Source organism: Dromiciops gliroides, chromosome 1 (genome assembly GCF_019393635.1).
Source record: "Dromiciops gliroides isolate mDroGli1 chromosome 1, mDroGli1.pri, whole genome shotgun sequence".
Classification (NCBI taxonomy): Eukaryota; Metazoa; Chordata; class Mammalia; order Microbiotheria; family Microbiotheriidae; genus Dromiciops; species Dromiciops gliroides.
In genome coordinates this window covers 696,584,438-696,608,354 of record NC_057861.1, presented here as the reverse complement: position 1 = coordinate 696,608,354, position 23,917 = coordinate 696,584,438, and the positions used below count along the sequence as shown (strand labels likewise).

The 23,917-nt window shown below is 37.5% G+C and overlaps 1 protein-coding gene across 1 annotated transcript in view; it reads right to left on the bottom strand.

Moving 5' to 3' along the window:
- FAM120A (family with sequence similarity 120A) overlaps positions 1–23,917 on the bottom strand; it is a 156,247-nt gene that overhangs the window by 70,836 nt on the left and 61,494 nt on the right. Inside the window, 3 exon segments of the mRNA XM_043984196.1 lie at positions 1,410–1,497; positions 10,474–10,757; positions 11,021–11,118. Of these exon segments, the coding sequence (XP_043840131.1) occupies positions 1,410–1,497; positions 10,474–10,757; positions 11,021–11,118 (470 nt within the window).

The following is a 23,917-nucleotide window of genomic DNA, read 5'->3' as shown; positions in this document are numbered from 1 at the left end:
GAGAGACCTGTTCAAAATTCAAGAATATCCTAAGTAGGAAAACCAGTATTTGTATTCTGGTCTTCAGACTCCAAATGCATTGCTCTTTCCTCTATAACCATTCCATCTCTGCAATCTATTTAAGTTATTTCAAGCTTTTTTTTTTTAGTTTTGCATTTTAAAATTTCTATGTGAAAGTAAATAGCCACTATGCTGGCAAATCTGTGGTACAGCCTCTAGTCAGGAGTAAAGTGAAGTAGAACTGACTTGATGAAGTATACCTAATTTTAAGCTACTTTATATATACATGGCACTACATGTATACACTATCTTTTGGAGAAGATGCAACGGTCTGATAAGAGCCTTAATTTTGAGTATCTTTTAGCTTCCTAGTGGGGAGAAAATACAAAATGTAGATAATCATAATATACTTAATTAAAGTACATCAGAGTATTATGAAATAAGGTGCTGGGTGAGATCCAAAGAAGATGACCTATTAGCTATTGGATCAGGAAGGCTTCTTGTACAAGGTAGTGTCTTAGTTGCACTTTTAAAGAATGGCTAAGATATTCAAGAAGTGAAAAGGGGTAGAGCCAATATGTCATTCCAAGTATAGGAACAATATGAGTCAAAGTGGGAGATACAATGGTAAATCTAAGAGTAACGTCAATATGGCTAGAATGTGGAGTGTAACAATATGAAGTAACTTTTGAAAAAAGTAGTGTCAATAGGAAGCCACTAAAGAACAGAAGGATCAAAGAGTAGAACTTAAAAGAAAATACAGTCCAGCAATAAGGAAAATAAATTAGGAAACTAAGGCCCAAAGGAGTTAAAAAGATTTACCCCAGTCATACAGGCAGTAAAAGTAGCATAGCCAGGATATGAAACCTCTGACCCCAAATCCAAGGCTGTGGTTCTTATTCATCACATTAAAATTTCAGCACAAGTAATGAAACATTCCTCTGCCAGTGATATAAAAGATGTGTTCAGAGGTGAAAAGAAGAGATGTGGGTGACAATGAGGCCCAGTACCATGGCAAGGGGAAAAAAGAAAAGGGAGGGATAGAAGGGTGTAAGATATTGCAGAAGTATACTCCTAAGAACTTGGGTAACTGAATACGAAAAGCAGTGAGTCAGAAAAGATATAAAAATCCCGAGTAGTTTTTTTTTTAGTGAGGCAATTGGACTTAAGTGACTTGCCTAGGGTCACACAGCTAGTAAGTGTTAAGTGTCTGAGGCCACATTGAACTCAGATACTCCTGACTCCAGGGCCAGTTGCTCTATCCACTCGCCACCTAGCCGCCCAATCCCCTGAGTTTTAATATTACTATGGAAAAGTTTCCCTGTTAAATTAATTGTAAATATACATTCATGTGCTTTGAAAATTTAAGAACTTTGTATTTAAAGGAAAAAATAATCTACATATGCTACCTTTGTTTGGTCTCCTGGATCTCCACGTGCTTGAGTTTCTGACTGGTTTCCTGTCTTTTCCCAGCCAACTTTGTTCCCACTGACATGGCTGAATACAAAAGGAAGATTACAGGTCAAATCTCTTTATAACAAAGAATGTATTATAGCAAAAAATCTCACACAATTTAATCTATGAATCCATAGTAATAATAGCACCTTGCTGTTTTAAGAAAAGAATAGATAATAACTCAGTAAAATTAATGTAAGGGCTACCAACATCACATTTTTGCTGCTAGGCTTACAAGGGAATACCGAACATTTCTAATGTCTAATTAAAAAAAATATTTACTAAGTACCCTATAAATGACTGGTGGTATAATAATAGCTGTGCAGGATAGCAAATACAGTTTCTGTTCCCACTATCTCATTAAGATACAATTATGAGAGCATTTAAGTATAAAAAGGGACCAAGTAGTTAAGTGCTCAAAAGATAATAAAATGCATGTGGGAATTCAAAGAAGGGGGCAGTGATGTGGACTGGCATTATTTGGGGGAAACTTAAAGGAAGAGGAGCCTCAGGCAGGGTCTTCTAAAGAGGCCAGCAGAAGCCGGAGAAATAAAAAAGAGGAAGGAAGATATTCAAAGTGAGTAGAACAACAAAGGGCTTAGAGGAAAAAAAAACCATCTGTTTGTAGAAATGAGCCTCTCCTCTCCTCTCCTCTCCTCTCCTCTCCTCTTATTGCTCACGTGGTTGTCATAGAGCAGAGTAACTCATTGGCTACAAAGCACTCACCAATACACTGAGCAATTTTTCTTTGCCATAGTTGGGAAAGTAAAGGAAGCAGGCAGAAGTGGGAGTGAATGTGTGGGGTGAAAGGGAGGGAGAAAGAGAAGAGAACTAAAATTTGAGATGGATCATTATGAAGAACTCAAAAAGTCTATTTTTATATTTGTTAGAAATTTGTTGGAACACAGTTAACCTAGTGTTTGAGAAAGCGTTTGAGCACAAGAACTCACCATTTGACAAAAATTGCTGGGAAAACTGGAAAGCACTCTGGCAGACTACGAAGATAAGGTCAAAATGGGTACATGGTTGATACATAAAGGGGGAATATATCATATGCCAAATTAGGGAGCACAGAAAAAATTACCTGTTGGATTGACAGACAGGGATGAGTTTATAACCAAGTAAGGAGACAGGATTACAGATCTAAAAACGTTTATTTTGATTATGTAAATTTAAAAGTATTTGCACAAATAAAACTAATATAACCAAAATGAGAAGGAAAGCAAGAAACTGGAAAAATATTTTATAACAAGTTTTTCTGTTAAATGTAACATTTATAAAAATAAGAACCATTTCCCAATTGATAAATGGTCAAAGGATATTATCATACAGTTTTCAGAAAAACAAAACAAAGCAATTAAGTAAAATAAAAAATGCTCTAAATCTAAATCACTATTAGGGAAATAGAAATTAAAACAACTCAGGCATCCCACACCCATCAGCCTGGCTAAAATAGTAAGAAAAAGACAATGACAAATTCTGGAGGGGATGTGGGAAAATGAGTACACTGATGCTCTGGTGGTGGAGTTGTAAACTGGTTGATTCTGGAAAATAATTTGGAACTATGCTCAAAGGACTATGGTTATAAAAATAAGCATACACTTTGATTAGCAATACCACTATTAGGTCTAGATTCCAAAGATATTAAAAAAGGGGGCGGGGGGGAGGAACTATATATACAGAAATAATTCTAAGAGCAGCTCTTTTTATGAAGGCAAAGAATGTGTTAACTTAGGGATGTCCATTAACTGAAGAATAGCTGAACAAATTATGTTGTGGGAATATGCTGGAATACTACTGTGCTACAAAAAATGATGAAGGGAGTGGTTTCAGAAAAAGCTGGGAAGACTTATATGAACTGATACAAAGCGAGCAAAATTTAGAGAACAATGCACTCAGCAATAGCAATGTTGTAATGATAATCAATTGTGAAAGACTTAGCAATGCTGATCAATACAGAAATCTATGACAATTCCAAAAGACTTAGGATGAAAAATGCTATCCACCTCCAGACAGAGAATTGGTAGACTCTGAGTGCATATGGAAGCATATTTTCTTCTCTTTATTTTTCTTGTCCTTCCCCTCTACCTCATCCCCACCATCCTCTGCCACAAAATGGCTAAGATGGGAAATATGTTTTGCCATTACTTCATATGTATGATGAGCATCACATTTTTGCCTTCTCAATTGGATCAGGTGAGAGGGTAGAGAGAGGGAAAGAAATCGAACTAAAAAGAAACATTAAAAAAGAAACTTCTTAAAAGAAAATTGTTCAGAAAAAAAATCACACCCCAAAACAAAACAACAAAAAAAAAGTATGATAGTGGTTTACAAAGATTTGTAGTAATGTAGGACTTCCTCTTCTAAATATGTTCTTTCAAAAATGACAAGAACAAATTTTTTTAAAAAAGCAAACACAACCTAAGAAAATGACTAGTGAGAAGAATGGGAATAGCTTATGTTGACCCAAGCATAGTACACTAAATGTGATCAGTGCAAATAGATTTAGGTAAACAGACATCAGAATTGATGTTTTATGGAAATTCTGAAATATCAGAAAAGAAAAGTCCTTACTACTAAAAAAAATGCTCTATTTAAAATAAGCAATATTATTTTCATTTCTTGTCCTAGGTGACAAGTAGAAAGTTTTCATCGGAAATACTGCAACATGGTATAGTGGAAAAGAGCACTGCAAAAGAGGGGTAAATTTGGGCCCTTACAGAGGGAAGCTTGGAGATATGATTGCTTTTGCACAGGATTCATATACTAGTTAGAAAAGACCTCAGGGGCCATGCTCAGTCATGGCTAACATAACAAGCTGCATTCAATAAGTCATTCAAACCTTGGTAGTGTAAAAAAAATTATAATAATTAGCTAATCTAATCTGGAAATTATATCATTTTGGACTATGAAAAAGTATAACTGTATATGGAAAATTATAAGTTAGAGAAAGTAATAATCGGGGCGCCGTAAGTCCGGCCCAGTTGCCATTCAATGTGAAAATATTTTAAAATGACTGGCCTAATTTGGGGCCAATCACTGACTGGAGGACTAATCTGGGGACTTTTGACTAACTGGCTGTCTGCTATTAATTTAATGTGGGCCGTTTATAAAGTTCCACCACATGGCTCCACTCCCAAAACTGATAAGCAAAAGATTAAGAAGCCTCTTAACTAAATATCCAAGCAAGTTTATTGAAGAGATACTATTTAAAATTAAGAATACAGGGAAATAAAATGTACAACCTGACTGCGTTCCCATTCGGATGCTTCCACCTGCCGCCCCTGGAACCTTTTTAATACAATAAGGGTCTTAGCCACCTCTTGCTTTAGGGCACTAAGGTCCTTTATTCTAACTCTGAGCCCCTTTCACTTTGTAAATCCCCCTGCTTCTAACTTTCTTCTCCTTACTGCCACAGTTGAACCCGTGTTTCTCTCTCACCGACCTTCTGTCTGTCTGCTCCATCAGTCTGCCCTCGGCCTCTCTTTTCTCTGCTCCTAATCCTTTAGCCTTCTCCTGCGTCCTTGTAGCCCCATCTCTCATCTGTCCCCCTCTACTCTTGTCAGCCAGCCTCCAGTCCTCTTCTCAGCCCCCTGAGTCTAACCCCCAGGTCTATATATGTCTTTCCTATCTCCACTCAAATCTCGGGGCTTTTTGCACCCATACTCCAAGCCAATCCGCCAGTCAGGGCTGCGGCTGGGGCTGGGGCTGGGGGGATGCTCAAGCATCCCGTGCCTTAGCACAGGCTACACCAGAGCCCGGCCTGAATGAGTCCGGGATCACTAAGATAGCTACACTCAGGTTGGAGGGAGCTGGGGGCTTTTTTCCCCCAGCTGTCAGACCTGGCGTCTTGTACAGCCCATAGGGCTTTTTGGCTCAGCTGAAGCAGAAGGGGAGGGGCACCAGCACCTCCCACACAGAAGAGACCCTGAGGGCCTAAGGCTTTCTAATCTCAGCCTAAAGGTAGGGTCCCCAAATCAAAATAAATTTCCACAGTAGACATGTTAAAATAAAGGGATACAACTTGCTTTTTGTTTTTACATCATCTTCATATTCCTATATAGCTTCCCCTCTTCCCATAACTAGCCATTCTTTTTAACAAAGGGTAAAAATGAAAGGGGATGGGGGCAGCTAGGTGGCGCAGTAGATAGAGCACTGGCCCTGGAGTCAGGAGGACCTGAGTTCAAATTTGACCTCAGACACGTAACATGTACTAGCTGTGTGACCTTGGGCAAGTCACTTAATCCCAATTGCCTCACTAAAAAACAAAACAAACAAACAAACAAACAAAAAATGAAAGGGGGTATGGGGGGAACAGTTACGCAAAACCAAGTCTGACAGTACATATGCTATCTTCTAAAACCAAGGAAGGGAAGTACCCTTTCTTCTCTTTTTTCTGGTTCCAAGATTGGCTTACATTTTAAATACACAATCTTCAATTGTTTTGTTTTGTCTTTCATTGTTGTTCTTCTCATTTATATGGTTGTGGTTATTGTGAACTGTTCTCTTGATTGTTTCCTTCACTTTTTTTTTAAAGTGACTTGTCCAGGGTCACACAGCTAGTAAGTGTCAAGTGTCTGAAGCCAGATTTGAACTCAGGTACTCCTGACTCCAGGGCCGGTGCTCTATCCACTGCACCACCTAGCTGCCCCCCTCCTTCACTTTTAACAGAAATCATTTCCGATGTCACCAACTACCTACTGAAGTAGCCTCAAAAAGGTAGTGGGAACGACCAAAAACTAGGCAGCCGATCCACAGGTCTAGAATACTATATATATGTTTAGACTTTTAAAATATACTGATTGGTCTTGATGTTTTTTTCTCTTCTTATTCTTTATCTTAAAAAAAAACCAAAAACCTAGAACTTGAAAACAAAACAAAACAAAACAAAACAAAAAACTATTACTTGTTACATGGGAGAGATGAAGAGAGAATAAGAATACTGGGAGAAAATTCTGGCAATGTTTAAAAAAGATATTCATAAAATTTATTTTATAAGCATTTAAACCATAATCAATAACCAAACTCATTAATATTTAATAATCCAACAAAAACAAAAGGCATTTATATTATTAAAATTTTAATTATTTCAACAATCTAATCATTCTTTTTATTATGCTTCATTGTGTATATATTGGTACAATAATACATATCTATAATTTTAAATAAGCAAATACTGGGGGAATGTACATGAAAATTTTTAGAGAAGGGATGGGATAGCAAGGCAAGGCAAAACAAGGGCAAGAAACATTTATTAAGCCCTTACTATATGTCAAGCACCCTACTAAGTGCTGGGGAATACAAAGCAAAAAAAAAGGAAAAGTCCCTCAAAGAGCTTCCATTATGATGGTAGAATACAACACACACGAGGGACCTGAAAATCGGGGTGGGAGGAGGTAGGGGGAGAATGAAAGTACCTAGGGCCAGAGGTAAGTGATGTTCAAATCTGGATCCTTCACCTGTAAGGAAGTACAGGGAGGCACTAACCAATGGGAGAAAGGGGACAGCATGTGGCTGGAATGTCCAGTAAGACAGTCATGAATATTTATTAAGCACCTAGTGCCTGAGGGAATATACAGAAAGGTAAAAGACAATCCCTACATCAAAGAGTCAAAAAAAAAATCGGGGGGAGACAACATGTATACAACTCTGTTCAACACACACACACACACACACACAGGATAAATTAAGAAATAATCAATAGAGGGAAGAGGAACAAAAATTAAGGAGGGACTGGAAAGGCTTCCTGTAGAAGGTGGGATTTAGATGAGACTTATAGGAATGCAGAGAGGCCAGAGATGAGGGAGAAGATTCCAGGCATTGGGATGGGCAGTAAAAATGCTTCTAAAAAACAAGACAGGGGCAGCTAGGTGGCGCAGTGGATAGAGCACCGGCCCTGGAGTCAGGAGTACCTAGTTCAAATCCGGCCTCAACGCTTAACACTTACTAGTTGTTGATTCTGGGCAACTCACTTAACCCCAAATGCCTCACTAGAAAACCAAACCCCGCCCCCCCCCAAAACCCAAAGACAAATCCTCTGTCCGAGCAGTTAAAGCCTTTCACAATCCGGGTTCGATCACAACCTTTCTAGCAGTCTAGTCAAACTGTCCTGCTTCTTGTTCCTCATCAGTAACATACTTTCTCTTGGTGCCTTTGTACAAATTATCCCCCATACCTGGAATGTACTTTTCCTCTCAGAATTCCTACTTCACTTAAAAACAGATCAAATACTATCTACTATATTAGTTCTTTCCTAATTAAGCCAGCTACTCTTCCAAAAGTTACCTTGTATTTATTTCTCAAACACTTAGGAGTGCACATGTTATCTTATCCTGCAGCATACAAGCTCCTCATGGGCAAGGACTAATTAATTTCTGTCTGTTTTACCAATACCCTGCACAAAGCCTGGTAAATAGTAGGCTAATCATTCTTACAGCATAGAACACATTCATATACCACCATTTATTTAGCTATTTCCCACTCACCGGTTGCCTATTTTATTTTCAGTTCTTTGCCAGAACAGGAAGTGCTCTGAATATTTTAGTGTATATGGAATCTTTCCTTCTGTGGTCAAACTCCTACCACATCAAGGGTAAAAGGCTAGATCTTTATCTTCATGAAATACTTTCCTAGCACCAAAATAATTAAATACAAGATGACAGCTTACTTGTCAGTACTCCAATACTCTTTCACTATAAAGGAACAGTTGACATACTTTGTGGACCCCCCAAAAACCTGAGGAAATTACAAAAGCATCCCTGAATGGCCTCAGAATCAATAGTGTAATAGAGCACTGAGAAATGTTAAAGCCATCTTACAATACATTTAAGAGTCCTATGGTTAGACCATACCTGGACTGTTGTATTCAGCTTTAGGTATCACCCTTTAAGAAATACACTGATAAACTGAAGCACATCCAGGATGAATGAATAAAAAAGCATTTACAAAATGCTTATTAAGTATGTACTAAGCACTGGAGATATAGATTTAAAAACAAAAAACAAAGACAGTACATGCCCTTGTATATTCTAAAGTGGGCAAACAACAAACTCAGGGAAATGGTGGCCAGGAGGGGCCTTTTGGTCTGGAGTTACAAAGATGGTGAGTAAGGCCTCATCCCGTCCAGAAATAATGATAAGGGTTAGTTTATGGTTCCAGAACTAGATGTAGTGAGTGGAAAAAGCAAGAGGAAAGGGTATGCATGTGACAAAGAGGTAGTTGGTTAAAAGGCTAGTGGAGAGAATGGTGAACAGGAGGGAATAAAGGAAAACATGGCTAGGGTTTTCCTGAAATAATGTAGTATTTCCAGGAGAGACAGTCATCAATTGGAATAGTGGGGCCCCAAAATGGAAGGTTATTCCAAGGGTCATGATCTCTGGGAAAGGTCTCAAGTTCATGCCCTAAGTATATTAGCTGCATGAAATAGGAATTTTCTTTTTAGAGAATATTTAAGGAAGGCACGACAGTTGTCTCTAATAACAGTCAATTCAACTTCATAAGCATTTTTAAGTAACTCTTCTGTGCCAGACACTGTGCCAATCCTATGAATACTGGAAAGGCAGTGTTATACGGAAAAAAACAATTTGTCTTATTCTGCTTGCCTTAAAGGACAAAAACAAAATTAATGGGGGGAAGCTGCCAAGGAGGTATATTTAGGCTTGACATAGTAAAAAACTGGTATTCCCTAGAAGGGTAAAAGGGTTAGGCAAAGAAATCTTCAAAAATGACTGAATGGAGCAGCTAGGTGGCACAGTGGATAAAGCACCAGCCCTGGGCTCAGGACTTTAAATCTGGCCTCAGATACTTGACACTTACTAGCTATGTGACCCTGGGCACACAGTACCTTACTGTATGGCAGCTAAACATGGACTACATATACTAGACAAGAGAAGCTTAACAGCTTCCACACACACTGCCTTCAGCGCATCCTTGGCATATCTTGGTCAGACAGGATCACCAACACAGAAGTGCTCCAACGCGCGCAACTTCCGCATCCACATGCTACTGAAACAAAGACGGCCGCACTGGCTCAGTCATGTGCACCGCATGCAAGACGGGCGCATTCCTAAAGACCTACTCTATGGAGAGTTAACCTCAGGCCAAAGACCTGCTGGATGCCCCCAGCTTCGCTACAGAGATGTGTGCAAGCGAGACTTGAGGGCTCTGGGAATAGACATTGGCAGCTGGGAGGAGATGGCCAAGGACCAATGGAGTTCAGTACTCAGGAGCATTTTGCATGCAGTTGAGATGGGCCTTCAAGCTCAGGAGGAAGAAAAACAAATGAGACGCAGGAACCGACGGGCAACAGAGAGCGCAGTTTTCCAATGTTCTCGTTGCGGGAGGAGCTGCGGATCCTGTATTGGACTGCACAGCCACACACTGTGGCCTGTGGCTCTTCAAGGCGCTGATCCATGGTCATCTGTGACTAGTGGAAGCCTACTACTAATACTACTACTGACCCTGGGCAAGTCACTTAACCCCCACAGCCCTGGGAGAAAAGGGAAAAAAAAAAAGACTGGATGACCATTTTTAAAGGCATATTATGAAGAGGATTTTTGTTCAGATAGGAGTTGGACAGGCCTTCTAACTCTGACCTGTGGTTCTGCATTTGTGTCCCTCTGCAGTCTGACAAAATCTGGGCTCCAACTCCCCATAATTAGAGCTCCTCTTCGTGTAGCCATAATCTAATACAGAAATAGTTTCCTTTAGGAAGCAAAAGTCAAAAGCATGTTACGCCCAACTATAGAACCGATTTTAAAAACAGTATGGATTAATTGCTCCATTGCACACCCATATATTCAAAGTTCATTTATCAAAAATATATTTTCATATCAAATATTATCATTATCAAAAATATATTATTAATCTTCGTAAATTAAATATTTAATTAAAAACACTGTCCAATAGCTGGGACATTTTGTATACAAATGCTTCCACAGCTGGTTTAAGAGAATTTAAAGGGATCGCATACGTAAACAACACAAAGGTGGAAAATTCACCCTTTAACTCATTACTTACTTTGTAGCTCCTCCATTGCCTTCATCATTATCAGATGATGATGATGTTGAAGAGGGAGGAAAATAGGCTGAATCCACATGGTTAGGGCTGCCACTCTGAGCTGGATTTATTGGAGAGGATCGCTCATACAATGGAGTATGTTTTCCTTCATGAGGAATGTTACTATAGTTGTTCTGCTCAGACAAATTTTTTCCACTTGTTTCCAAGGTGATAGCCGGCTCAGAGAGGCTATATGGGTATGGACCCTGACCTGGAGCACCACCTGGGCTAGACATCTGCTGGGCCTAGAACAAAATGGTCTCTTTTAAATACAGGTAATAAAAAAAGAAATGGATGCTGTCAGACTCTAGTAAGTAATGGATTTTTATTCTAGGAAAGAATTTTCAGTTGATTTTTTAATACTACATAAATGATAGTCTATTCTTTTCCAAGTATATAGTTTAAGAAGATGCTAAGAAATCATTTCTGCATATATTCGAACCTCAACACATATATACTCCTAAGAATTGGCAATACAAGTCATTAACACAATTAAAAGCATACTCACAACAGGTTTTGCTTGTATAGAGGTCTGTGGAATGTTAAGCATCTGAGGGGGAACATACGGTGGCACTATCCCAGGCATTCCAAACTGATTTGGTCTGGCTGTTTCATCAGAAGAGGAAGAAAAGAATAAAACAAAAGTGAATAGAAGCACATTTTCCCACAGAACCTACCTCAGAAATGCTAACGGCTAGCGCACTTACCCATTTGTCATTTGCCTACTTGTGACATCTCTCATGTCATCACTGTTAGGGCTTTCTTCCCACAACCACAGAACTGTTTAGAAAACTAACAACAAAAGTGGAAAAATCTTAATTTTATTGAAGAGCTCAGTGAAGTTCTACACTGAGCTATGCGAACTCAGAGGAGTATTTTGTTTTTCAACAACATGGCAGCAGTTAATTTGGCCATTTCCCTTCCTTTAACTTTAACCTTTTATCTCTTTAAATTTTTAAAACTTTCTCTCTTCTCTGCTCCTTTTGATATCTAAAGCAATTCTCTGCAAACTAGTCTTTGTGCACCACAATTAACATGGCTAAAAAGGAAGAACAAAAAAGCTTTCCCAAGAGTTCTCCAAAAGGCAGTTATAATGAGCAATTTTAAAATTTAAGCAACTTCAAATGAAACTGGGTTCTTAATTATCTAAAAAGCATTTAAACTAAATTGTAAAGTTACTTGGCAGCTACTATAAAAAATTTTCCACTGTAAAGCAAAAGCATTCCACCTTGCTTAAAATCTACAGTATTTTCATGTTCTGCATGAATAAGCTAGAACACATGTGAAGGATCTTGCTCTTTTCTTGAAAATTAATTTACAAACTAACTAGTGCTAAAGTTGTCATTTATTCCTTACTATTTTCACGGTAACTGCCAAAGATAAAGAACCTAAACCCAGGAGAAAGCCATATGAAGAGTGGCTCAATAGAGATCAAGATAAATAAGACAAACAAAGGCAAAAGAATTCTGTGGAGAAAACACAAAGTAGTGTCAAGTCCAGGTAAAATTTGAAATCAGGAATTTCAACTCATATATATAGTAACAAAATTTGGAAAAGCCAAAGAAAAGCTGAACACTACAGAAGTCATTTCAGCTAAAGTCAACAACAAATTCCATCATGCTTTGTGCAAACTAGCACTGAGATTCATATAGAAAACTGACGGCATTATAAAAACTGAAATAAAATGTAATTTTTGCTAAAGCAATAATTACACATTTCTCATATGGAACAGACAGCCATTCTGTTTACCTAATGTCATATGCTATAATTTTAAATTTAAAAACATTACAATTTCACAGAATGAATTAAAGAAACTCACAAAAATAAATTACAGTTCTCTGATTTGTATTATCTACCAGCATTTCTCAAGCCTTTAAGTCTACAAAGCACTTCCTCCAAAGTGCCTGCTTACTTCTAATACTTCAAGAATCTCATTCCACTGGTGTGGCTACTCCCTCTACTGACAAAGATCAAAAACTCTATATAACATAGAAGAGAATCCTCAAGAATTGCCATGGCAAAACAATCCATGACAGTGGCCAGCCTGGTCATGAACTACTTCGAAGTGAGTCAGGTGTACCTCCAGACAACTAAGCCTCTACTCAAAACCTTTCTAGCTTGGCTTAGAGAAGCTGAGCAAGATAGAACATGGATCCCATGGATGATGGTTTTGGGAAATCCTATGTCATCATGATGCCACAATGATAGCATCCTTTTGCTAATGCCAAAAGAAATGAACAAACAAAACACGGGATACCATAATGAAATCATTAATTTATGTTAAAAGCAAAAGTAAATTAGTAATATAAATATTATCAGACGCTAGCCAGTATATAATCTATAGTACCTAAAAAAATTGTGGACCACTCTGAATATCATTGCACTGAAGTATGAAGTTTCAAAATTATAGAGAAACTTAGAAAAAAACTCTAACCCTTAAATTTTTTCATGTTTTACAAGGAATAAAATTAAAGTTTATTTAAAATTTGACAGATACTAGTTTCTACTACTAAACTGGCAAAGCTATTTATTAAAAATGAAGAAAGAAAAGTTTCAGTCTAGGAATGATAAAATTTGCATATATAAAAACCTGGTTACATAGCAAGCAAATGGCTAAGCCAAGGCAAACTCAAAAGCTACTATTGGATCTTTTTTTTAAATTCATTTTTTATGTTTCAATCATAATTCCAAGAGTAGGAGTTGAGCTACTGGACTTCAAAGAGAAAGACACACAAATTTAAGAAAAAACTAAAACCATAGAAAGATCATTATGTTGTGGGGTTGAGATATTTCTTTGACTAAAGGCAAAGAGATGCCATGATTTCATGATATAGCTCTTTGGGTCTAGAACATGAAATAGTTTCTTTAAAACAAATTTTAGCCAAAAAGTTGGAATCAGTTAGGAAGCATGGTTAGGTGAATAAAGGACTTGGAAGTAAATCCTGACTTCAGCACTTACTACATGAAGGGCCATGAGCAAGCCACCCAACTCCTCTGGGCTTCAATTTTTCATCGATAAAATGAGAAAAACAGGTTTGAACTAGAAGACTCCAAAGGTCCTTTCCAGCTCTAAATATATGATTCTATGAAGCCTAGTAAAAAGCAATATATAGGGGCAGCTAGGTGGCGAAGTGGATAGAGCACCAGCCCTGGAGTCAGGAGGACCTGAGTTCAAATCCACCCTCAGACACTTAACACTTACTAGCCGTGTGACCCCGGGCAAGTCACTTTACCCCAATTGCCACACACACACACACACACACACACACACAAAATTAAGAAAGAAAAGCAATATATAGCATACAAAGGGCTAGTCCTGGAGTCAAGCCAACAAGACTTGGGTTCAGTCTGCCTCTCATAGTATGTACCTGGTACATATTAGATGAAAGAACTAGCATGAGTACTTATGAACAAGACATTTAACCTCTCAATCCTCCCAAACAACTCTAGGACCAAAAGTTACAGATGAGTTGCCTGTCTGATTCTGGTGAAGGAAGTCTTTGCTCTGAGAAGTCCACACAGTGATGAACTAACTACATGTCAGGAGTCTGGGGTAGAGAGGTGAATCCTAGAATTTTGCCATGCAAGTACCTTAGAAATAATCTATTCTATAAACTATTGCCAAAAGCTCTTTGAGAGATGAATAAACTGAAGGCCCATCATGGTGAAGTAACTTGTGCTGGTCACATATAAGTAGTCACCCAGGGGCAGCTAGGTGGAGCAGTGGATAAAGCACGGACCCTAGATTCAGGAGGACCTGAATTCAAATCCAGCCATAAACATTTAACACATACTCGCTGTGTGACCTTGGGCAAGTCACTTAATCCTTATCGCGCCCCCCCCCCCCCCGCCCAAAAGGTTAAAAAAAAATCATCAGCTAGTGTCATAAATGAGACAGGAGCTACCAGGTCAAATGACTCCCATCACAAAGTTCTTTTTGCTTATTCCACAGCTGCTTAGTTCTGTTGTATCTAGAAGCTTTATATATTTAGTTTTGTGGGATTGTACTAAGAAAAGATATTACAAACATACATCCTCATCTACAACCCTTATAAATCCATTTGCAAGCCTTTTTAGCTGCCCTTACTCTTCTGAATATGAGAACTAGGCTCATTAATGATCATTACCATTAATTAACACTAAACTGAAGATGAACATCTTTTATACACTCTGGCTGTTGAATCATTCCATATTGAAACTCCTGAAAAGCAGGTTTTTGTTAACAACAAACTGAAAACAAAACATGGTCCATAGACTGGCTGTATTATAAAGTGATTACAACTGCCAACCTCAAATTGTTCTCTCTGTTCCTGTTCAGAAACACATAATTCAACTCACTAATAAAACCTATTTAGTCTAATTAATGAATTAATTTTTTTAAAAATTTGAGGGGAAAATGGAAGAAATGAAGAATAAACTGTAACAGGCTTCAGCGCTACTGGGAGTGCTGTCTTCTAAATTAGTTCTTGTTCTCATTCCAAGGCTTGGCTAAGCAGAGTCATTGTCAGTCTTCTTTCATGACAAGAGGATCTTTCTCAGAATAGACACAAGGGCTCACATCATGGAGATTAACACTACCAGTTTCTCATTCTACTCCTTTTATAAATACTTACTGTGGAAGTAGGCTTTTGTTGCAAAGTAAGCTTAGAAGAGATGGAGAGACAGAAAGAATAGGTGAAGAAAAAGAAAACTTCATATGGAATATTTTAGGAGACTCATTTAGTCATTAAAAAATAAACCAATAATCCCTCTAAAATGAGGATTCTTAACATGGGATCCATTAACTTGTTTTTTATATTTGGACAGCTGTGTTTTAATAGAACTGGTTTCTTTTAAAATTCTATGGATTTTACTTAGTAAATTGAAAAACATTTTTCTGAAAAGACAACCACAGACTTTACCAGACTGAACAAGGGTACCTAACCAAAACGGGGAAGAACTCCTGAAGTAGGCCTAAAGGAAAAAAGACCCAGGCACCTGAACCCAGACCTCCCCCAGGGGAAAACTGAACTTTTGCACCATGTCACAAATGAGACTGCAGTGATACGACTGAGGCCTAACAAAATACCAGTGTTCTCAAGTTTAGTTTGCAATTTAAAGACAAACTAAAAACAAACAAAATCCATATAATTGAATCAGTATCATTTAGAAATAGGATCAATTAGGGTGTGGGGGAGAGAGGAGAAGTTAATTTATGTTTCACCTTGGAGACTAACAAGTAAAATCAAAGGACAATGCTTACCTAGTAACTATTTTTTCACTTCAAGTTTGATAATGCAAACACTAAAGACACCGGACTTTGGGTCATCATATACAACACCACAAATCACTAACCTTGGTAATTATCTACATAGATTAAGATAAATCAATATAATTCTCTACATTAATTTTTAATGCTTCTGGAGGGAAAAAGGCAAAATTTCCAAATATTTTTGACATTTTAAAATTGACTAATAGGCATTAAAGCTTCACAAATGCTAAAAGCAGATTTTGAAACAAATTTAAGAAAAACCTTTTCATTTAAAATTTTTGTTATGACTCAAAAAGAACAGGAAAGTCCCTTTTAGTCCTTCTTTATCTTAGGATGCTGCCCTAGAAACTTCATAATCCCAGTGCGATGAAACTAATAATTTTTGCTCTTTTACCTCTTGGAGATATGTCACCCCTTGGCACTATATCTTGTCCAACTTTATATCCGTCCCAGTGGCTAGCACAATATACTACATACATTAAGCACTTAATAAGGCTGATTAACTGAATAAATTTAACTAACATAAAAGCCCTATCTCAATCACTAGGAGTCAAGAGATACTCATTGTGAGTTATGCAATTATATAAGTACTGATTTTTCCGTTCTTAAAAGGGAGCAATTAGGAGCTGTTGACAATGGTTTGACTCCCCTTAAATAAATCACCCCTGAAATAAATATTCTTATCCTAGGAGAAAATGCTTTTGAATGCTGAAAATTATATGGCAATAACTTTACCATCAGGCTCCTATAAAAACATGGAAAGCTGAATTAAAAGATTCAAAGGTTTAGAGTCATTTTTACCTGCCTTCACATCTTCCATCTTGCAGTTAAAAAAAAAAATTCAGTAAGTACTTAATATCCTAATAGAGCATCGATTTTAAGACCAAGCTGCTAGGTAGCCCAGTGGATGCTGGAATCAGGAAGATCTGAGTTCAAATGTGACCTGAGACACTTGGCTGTGTGGACCTGGGCAAGTTACTTAACTACTATTTGCTTCAGTTCCTTAACTGTGAAATGGAGATGATAAAATCACCTACCACCTAAGGTTGTGGTGATGATCAAATAACATAATAATTGTAAAATGCTTAGCCCAGTGTCTGACACATAGTAAGCGAAACATGAATGTCAACTATCATCATTAACATTATTGTTGTTGTTTTGTCCTTTTTTCTCAAAGAAGATCTTGACATCAGAGGTGATGTCATGACTTGCACTGAATTGGATTTAAGTGAGGCAGGGCTGTGCAAAGTCACCAGCCTCACCCTCTTCTCTAGAGCCATCTGGGTCCAGTGGCAAGATATATATCAGGATGGTCTCAGATGTTTGAGGCAATCGGGGAGTTAAGTGACTTGCCCAGGGTCACACAGCTAGTAAGTGTCATGTGTCTGAGGCTGGATTTGAATTCAGGCCCTTCTGACTCCAGGGGCAGTGTTCTATACACTGCACCACCTAGATGCCCAGCACCAACATTATAAGTATAAAGACTAAAAGGTAGTGTGCTATATTGGAAAGAAAACGGTATGAAACTGGAGAGCCCTGGTTTGAATCCCAATTCCGTTACTCCCTGGATAACCTTGTGCAAGACATTTCCCCTAGCAGGCCCCAAATAGTGACTGAGAGGCACTCTTCCAACACAAGAGCTATGATCCTGAGACTGTATATTAAAGAACTTCCCTCAGAACAGTGGTTCAGAGAATGTGGTCTGTGGCCCCTCTGGGTCCTAAAAAACTTTCAATGGGTTGATTAGGTCAAAACTATTTTTATAGTAATCCTAAGATGTTATTTGCCTTTTAAAATATTCCTGTCTTTTCCAAATACCTATCTGTGTGAGGCCAAGATTTTCTCCCTATATTTCAATCAAAACAACGTATCACAATGAAGATTCAGCTGTGTTCTCTTAAATAGTACATAAAAAGAGATTCAAAAAGCTATATAAAATGATGCCACACCTCACTAAATTATTTGTTTTGGAAAATGCATTTATTTTCATAAAAACATACTATTTACGTTAACTTGTAACAGTGTTATTTTAAAGTTATTAACAAAGTTTTAAAGATGATTCATTTTAACCTCAAACATGGAAAATATCAGTACATATAACCCACATCAACCAAAGTTCTTTGGGGTCCTCAATAATGATTAAGAGTATAAAGAGGCCCTGAAACCAAAGTCTAAGTGGAAAGACCACTGGATTAGTGAGCAAAAGGGCTATTAGGACTCTGTCACTAACAAAATGCCACGACTTTCAGCAAATCAGGACTTCTTTGATCTTATTTACCTTACATATAAAATGAAGGATTTGGACGAGATGATTTCTAAATTTCCTTTTAGCTCTAGTAAGTTTCATTTTTCAAGACCTGGTCAGCTACCAAAGGATTTGCACATACAACACTTAAATGCACTATTATTGCCTGAGCAAAGAACCCATTTGGGGACTCCATTAGTAATATGAATAAATCCCTAATTTATCTTTTATGTAAAGTTCATATTTTTCCAAAGTAGAACACACCTGTACTCACTTGACACTCTCTTCCCCCCTTCGCACTATTTCTCTCCAGGAAGGTTAGTTTAGCAGTTTTGCGTCCTTGGCTTCATTAAAATTTACTTCTCTACAGGGATAAAGGAAGGGATTTCTGAAAACTCTCACTGGAAAGCATGGAAAAATATTCTAACAACCCCCCCCCTCCCTCTTTCCCAATAATCATCTCTCACGAATAGCAGGAGGAACGGAAAAATACATTATCAAAAGTTCCAAAGGTAAGAAAAGCCTCAAATTCCTTTTAAGATCAGCAAAGAAAACTAATGTTCTAGGCTTGACTTCACTAAATATATTTTTCTACTGTATGTTAACCTTAAATATAAAGTAACTGGAATCAAAACCTCTTCTTGAAATTTTTATAGAAAGAAAATACTCTCTAAGTAAATTTTTAAAAAAATCATTCAGATGTAGCATGTAATAAAAACAATGTCAAATGTTGGTTTTCAAAAAACTTGACTATGAGGTAAAATGACACAGAAAATATTACACACACTGTAATTTTTTTTTAAGTGAGGCAATTGGGGTTAAGTGACTTGCCCAGGGTCACACAGCCAGTAAGTGTCAAGTGTCTGAGGCCGGATTTGAACTCAGGTCCTCCTGACTCCAGGGCTGGTGCTCTATCCACTGCGCCACCTAGCTGCCCCCTCATATGCTGTATTTTGAATTATCTTTCTGAAGTTGAGGAAAGTACATTTTTATAGGTCTATATTAAAAAATAATAAACAGGGGCAATAAATTTTTAAAAATCATAAACACATTTCTGTTTATCAAAGTATTTGAGAAAACCACAACCTAAATGAAAAATTACTATGGATTTTATTACTCATGATATTTAAAACAATAACTCACGTAAGTTAGTTTAGTAATCTAGACCTCTTAAAGTCATCAATACAGTTAGAGAAATATTAATTTATTCTTTTAAAAATCAAATAAAAGATTTGCATTCTTTAAAATCGCAGAGCAAAATAATGGGTGTATTTTGCTGAAACACTGCTTCCAAATTCTCTAAGAATTTGGCTTTAAAAATCCAGTACAATCCAATAATTATGCACTCAGTGCCAGATGTTGGGGATACAAAGATAAAATCAATTATATTCCTGCCACCAAGGAGCTTACATTTTTCTGAGAAGGATCAATATTCAGTCAGTTAATTACAAAGTACTTTGTGGGGGGCAGCTAGGTGGCGCACTGGATAGAGCACTGGCCCTGGATTCAGGAGGACCTGAATTCAAATCCGGCCTCAGACACTTAACACTTACTGTGTTGACCCTGGGCAAGTCACTTAACCCCAATTGCCTCACCAAACAAGCAAACAAACAAAAAACCCAAAAACAACAACAAAAAAACCCCAAACCAAAACCAAAACCAAAACAAACAAAAAAAACCAAAGTACGTTGTGGGGAAGATGGATAGGAAAGACTAGCAACTAAGGGGGAAAGGCCTTCAAGACACTTGCACTAAATCCTGAATGGAATGAGAGATTCCAAATGGTAAAGGGAAAAGAGGATGTCTCTTTCAGGCAGAGAGGCAGGAGGTGGAATGTTATGAATGGGGAAAAACAAGTACCTAGTTTGGCTGAAATGTTGAGCACTTTGGAAAGAATAAAATATGATCAGATTGGAAAGATAGTTTGGAGACAGACCATGAAGGAATTTAAATGCCAAAGAGAGGAATCTGTATCTGATGCTAGAAGCAACGGGGAAGGAACCTTTTTAAGTTTGTAGTTTCACAAAGCTTGATATTACATAAGTTAAGTGGCTAAAATGTCCATACCCCTTGACTCAGAGATTCCATTTTGAGGCATATAACTCAAGGAGATCACTGACAAAAAAGACTCTGAATACAACCAAAATATTTATACCAACACTTTTGGGGATAGCAAAGAGTTGGAAACAAAGTAGACGCTCACTGATTGAAGAATGGCTAAAAAAACCTGTTGAATAAGCATGTAATGGAATTTATTACTGTGCTGTGACAAACAATAGATATGACGAATATAAAAAAACATGGAAAGACTTCCACATAATGATATAATGTGGACCAACAGCTTCTGGGGAAAGATAATGAATTGTTTTTGACATGCTGAATTTAAGATATCTACCATATATCAGTTTCAAGTTGTCTAATATGCATTTGGAGATGCTAGGCTGGAGGTCACGTGAGCATTTGTTATACGCTTACTACTATGTGTCAGGTACCATTCTGGGGAGACAAACAAGACAGTTCCTGTCCTCAATGAGTTTGCATTCTAATATGTAAAAACAACTTACATAGGGGAGAAGTGGCCAAGGAGTGTTTTGAAAGTCAGAGGATATGTTGATTAGAGAGCTCTACAAATTCTTTCTATAATATTGTAATCCTATCCACTCAAATTTGTTAAAATGAGATTCTACCATCTGTGGATATGTAAAAAACCCCTAACCAGATTGTGAAATGGATGGTTATGTCATGTCTTATTTATATAACATATTATTATATCCCATGAAACAAAAAATGTAATCCTTTTAAGGGGTAATATTTTTTCCAAACTGAAAATTTTCCAATGAAAAAAATCAATATAAGTAAACTTATTTTGCTTTGATTCACATTGAAACTATATCCAGGGATTAACAATAATGGGGTAACATTTCCTTATCACCTATTCACTTCTTAACCCCTAGTGATCTGGCTTCTGTCTCTACCATTCAAACAAAACTATTCTTTCCAAGGTCATATCAAATAAACCCCATCACCAAAGCTGACAGCCATTATTCTCACAATCTTTCTTTCTCCCCTTTACACATGATGTCACTCAAACAGTAGACATCAGAGACCATCCTGTGCTTCTTGCTGCTCCAAACTTCATGATACTATCTTCTTGTGGGGCTATGTCCTATTTCTCTGACCTCTTTTTTTTCCTTTTCTGAAGGCTAATCTTCATAAAGCCCCTTAACTGGGGTTCTAAGGTTCTGTCTAGAATATTAAGCTACATCTAATATGATGAAATTTAAGAGGTAAATGTTACGTTCTTTGTTGTTGTTATTCAGTCATGCCCAACCCTTTGTAAACCCATTTGGGGTTTTCTTGGCAAAGATATTTGAATGACTTGCCATTTCCTTCTCCAGTGAATCCCTTTTGTCAGGCAATCAGAGGTTAAGTGACTTGCTAAAGTAATAGGTAGGAAGTATCAGGCTGGATTTGAACTCAGGTCTTCTTGACTCCGGGCCCAGTGCTCTAGCCACAGAGCCACCAGTTGTCTCCAGCAGGGTCATCACCAGTTGTCCTGACCTATGTCTTACCACTAGATTCAGATGTCCCTGCAGGAGGTCGATGACTTTGCACAGCTCTGCCTCACTTAAATCCAATTCACTTCAAGTTGACATCACCCTCCTGATGTTATCAGTCCTCTTTAAGAACAAAGGACAAACAACAGCCACAAGTTGCCTCCATGTGTAACTTCTCAAACAGGGTTAAATTTCACAAAGTACAAAATGGGGAAAGTGGAATGGTTAAACAGAAACTCATCTGAAAATGTCAGGATTTTTATAGAGAGCAAATTTAATAGAGGTCAACAGTGTGATTATGGCAGCAAAGAAAGGTAATATGATTGCAGCCTACACATTAAGAGAGTAAAGAACAAGGAAGTAAAAGAATCCATTGTATTCTGCCCTGTTCAGGCCACATCTGGACTAGTGTGTGCTTTTCTAAAAGAAGTCATCCTGGCTTTGTGATCACTACTTCCTTTTTAAAAAAAAATACATACTTCATTGATGTCTTTTGTATTTACATCATAGTGACTTCCCATCCACCTCCTGGCAAACAGAACCCTCCCTCTTGACAAAGAGCTATGACAATCTAGCTATTAACAAGTCCCATCTGGTTGTCCTTAGCTTTCCATGACAGCTCGTTGTGTCTGAACATTCTTGATTCTATTTTTACCAGACCACACCACTTTCTTGCATTCACCATTCATTACTTGTCCTTGCATCTATCCTCTACATATCTTTTAAAAATCTAAATTGGTCAGTGAGTCAGTTTCTTTCAAATAACCATCTCTCTTCCTCATTGGAACGGTTTCAATTCAAAATTTCATTCTTGGGAGCTTCTTACCATCACCAGAGTTGACAATTTAGTCCATAGAATTCCGTATCTGTCCCTTTTCTAAAAAGTTTGTTATCTATTCTCCTCAAATACAGGGTGTAGCACCGGCCCTGGATTCAGAAGGACCTGAGTTCAAATCTGACCTCAGACATTTGACACTTACTAGCTGTGTGACCATGGGCAAGTCACTTAACCCTCACTGCCCCACCCTAAAAACAAAAATCAAATATAGGGTGTTTATCATATTGTTTCTAGCTTTTCTTTATCATATAACTTAGGATGGAAGTCACTTCTCCCAAGGTTCCCATGCTCACTACCTCATCAACCAATTCTGCTACAGTAGGCATTTTTTTTCTGTTATGTCCAAAGAACAGAGGCAGTTAAATGGTATAGTGGATAGAACACTGGCCCTGGAGTCAAAAGGAGAGGACTTGAGTTCAAATCTCACTTTAGACATTTACTAGTTGTGTGACCCGGAGCAAGTCACTTAACCCCAACGGCCTTAAAACCCATCTGGGGTCATCTCCAGTCATCCTGATACATGTCTTGCCATGGGACCCAAAAGGCTCTGGAGGAGAGAGTGAGGTTGGTAACCGTGCACTGCCTTCCTTCATTTAAATCCAATTCTGTGCAAGTCATGACATCACCCAAGGTCATGGTACTCTTTGGGAATGAAGGACAAACAACAACAGAACCAGGACCAATGAGCAGATGGATGCTACAAAGAGAAATTTCAGTTCACTATAAGAAAATCTTTCTAAAATGGAATGTGTTGCTTTATAAGGTACTATGCTCTTCATCAGATGCAAAGGGGGATATTGAAGACAGGATAATTGAATACACCAAGAAGGTAGATGAGATAACCTCTAAAGTCCTTTTCTCTGAGATCTATTTAGGAGTTTTTGCCTAATATACCTTGCTCTTCTCAGTGATTTAAAAGGTAAACACACTGCTGAGAGGTAATAGGTGGATGGGAGGGGAGGAGGGTAGAATTTAGGTTTTGTAGATGATACTTGCTAAAGAGTCAGTATAGAAAATGCACAAAGAAATTAAATAGATGAATTTTTAAATTTTCTTGTTCTTTGCTTTTCTTTTCCTAACCTCTATCATTTTTAAGCCAGTGTAGTGCTTATCACTATACCAAAAAAAAGTACAATTAATGATGATAATAATGACAACACACATTTATGTAACAACTTAATGTTGCTTTAAAAAATAACTAGCTGAGGGAAAAGGTCAAGTTTTTAAGTAAATTTGTAAAATTAGATGAATTTGATCTATTTATACTATAGTTCTTATACATTACTATAGATTACTACGTTAAGAGGCTGTAAGATAATTGCAACAAAAGCTGAATTTGAGCTCTAGTTTAAATCACAGTAAGCATATATGAGACTATACAAAATACTATGTACTGAATCAGACCAATCACTTCCAAAGTGAGGTTTCATTGAGAGGAGTAACGAAACATTTTACTTTATGAGTATGGTATTTGAGTTCATGCTATGTTGAAATGATTAATTATGCTTAATGTT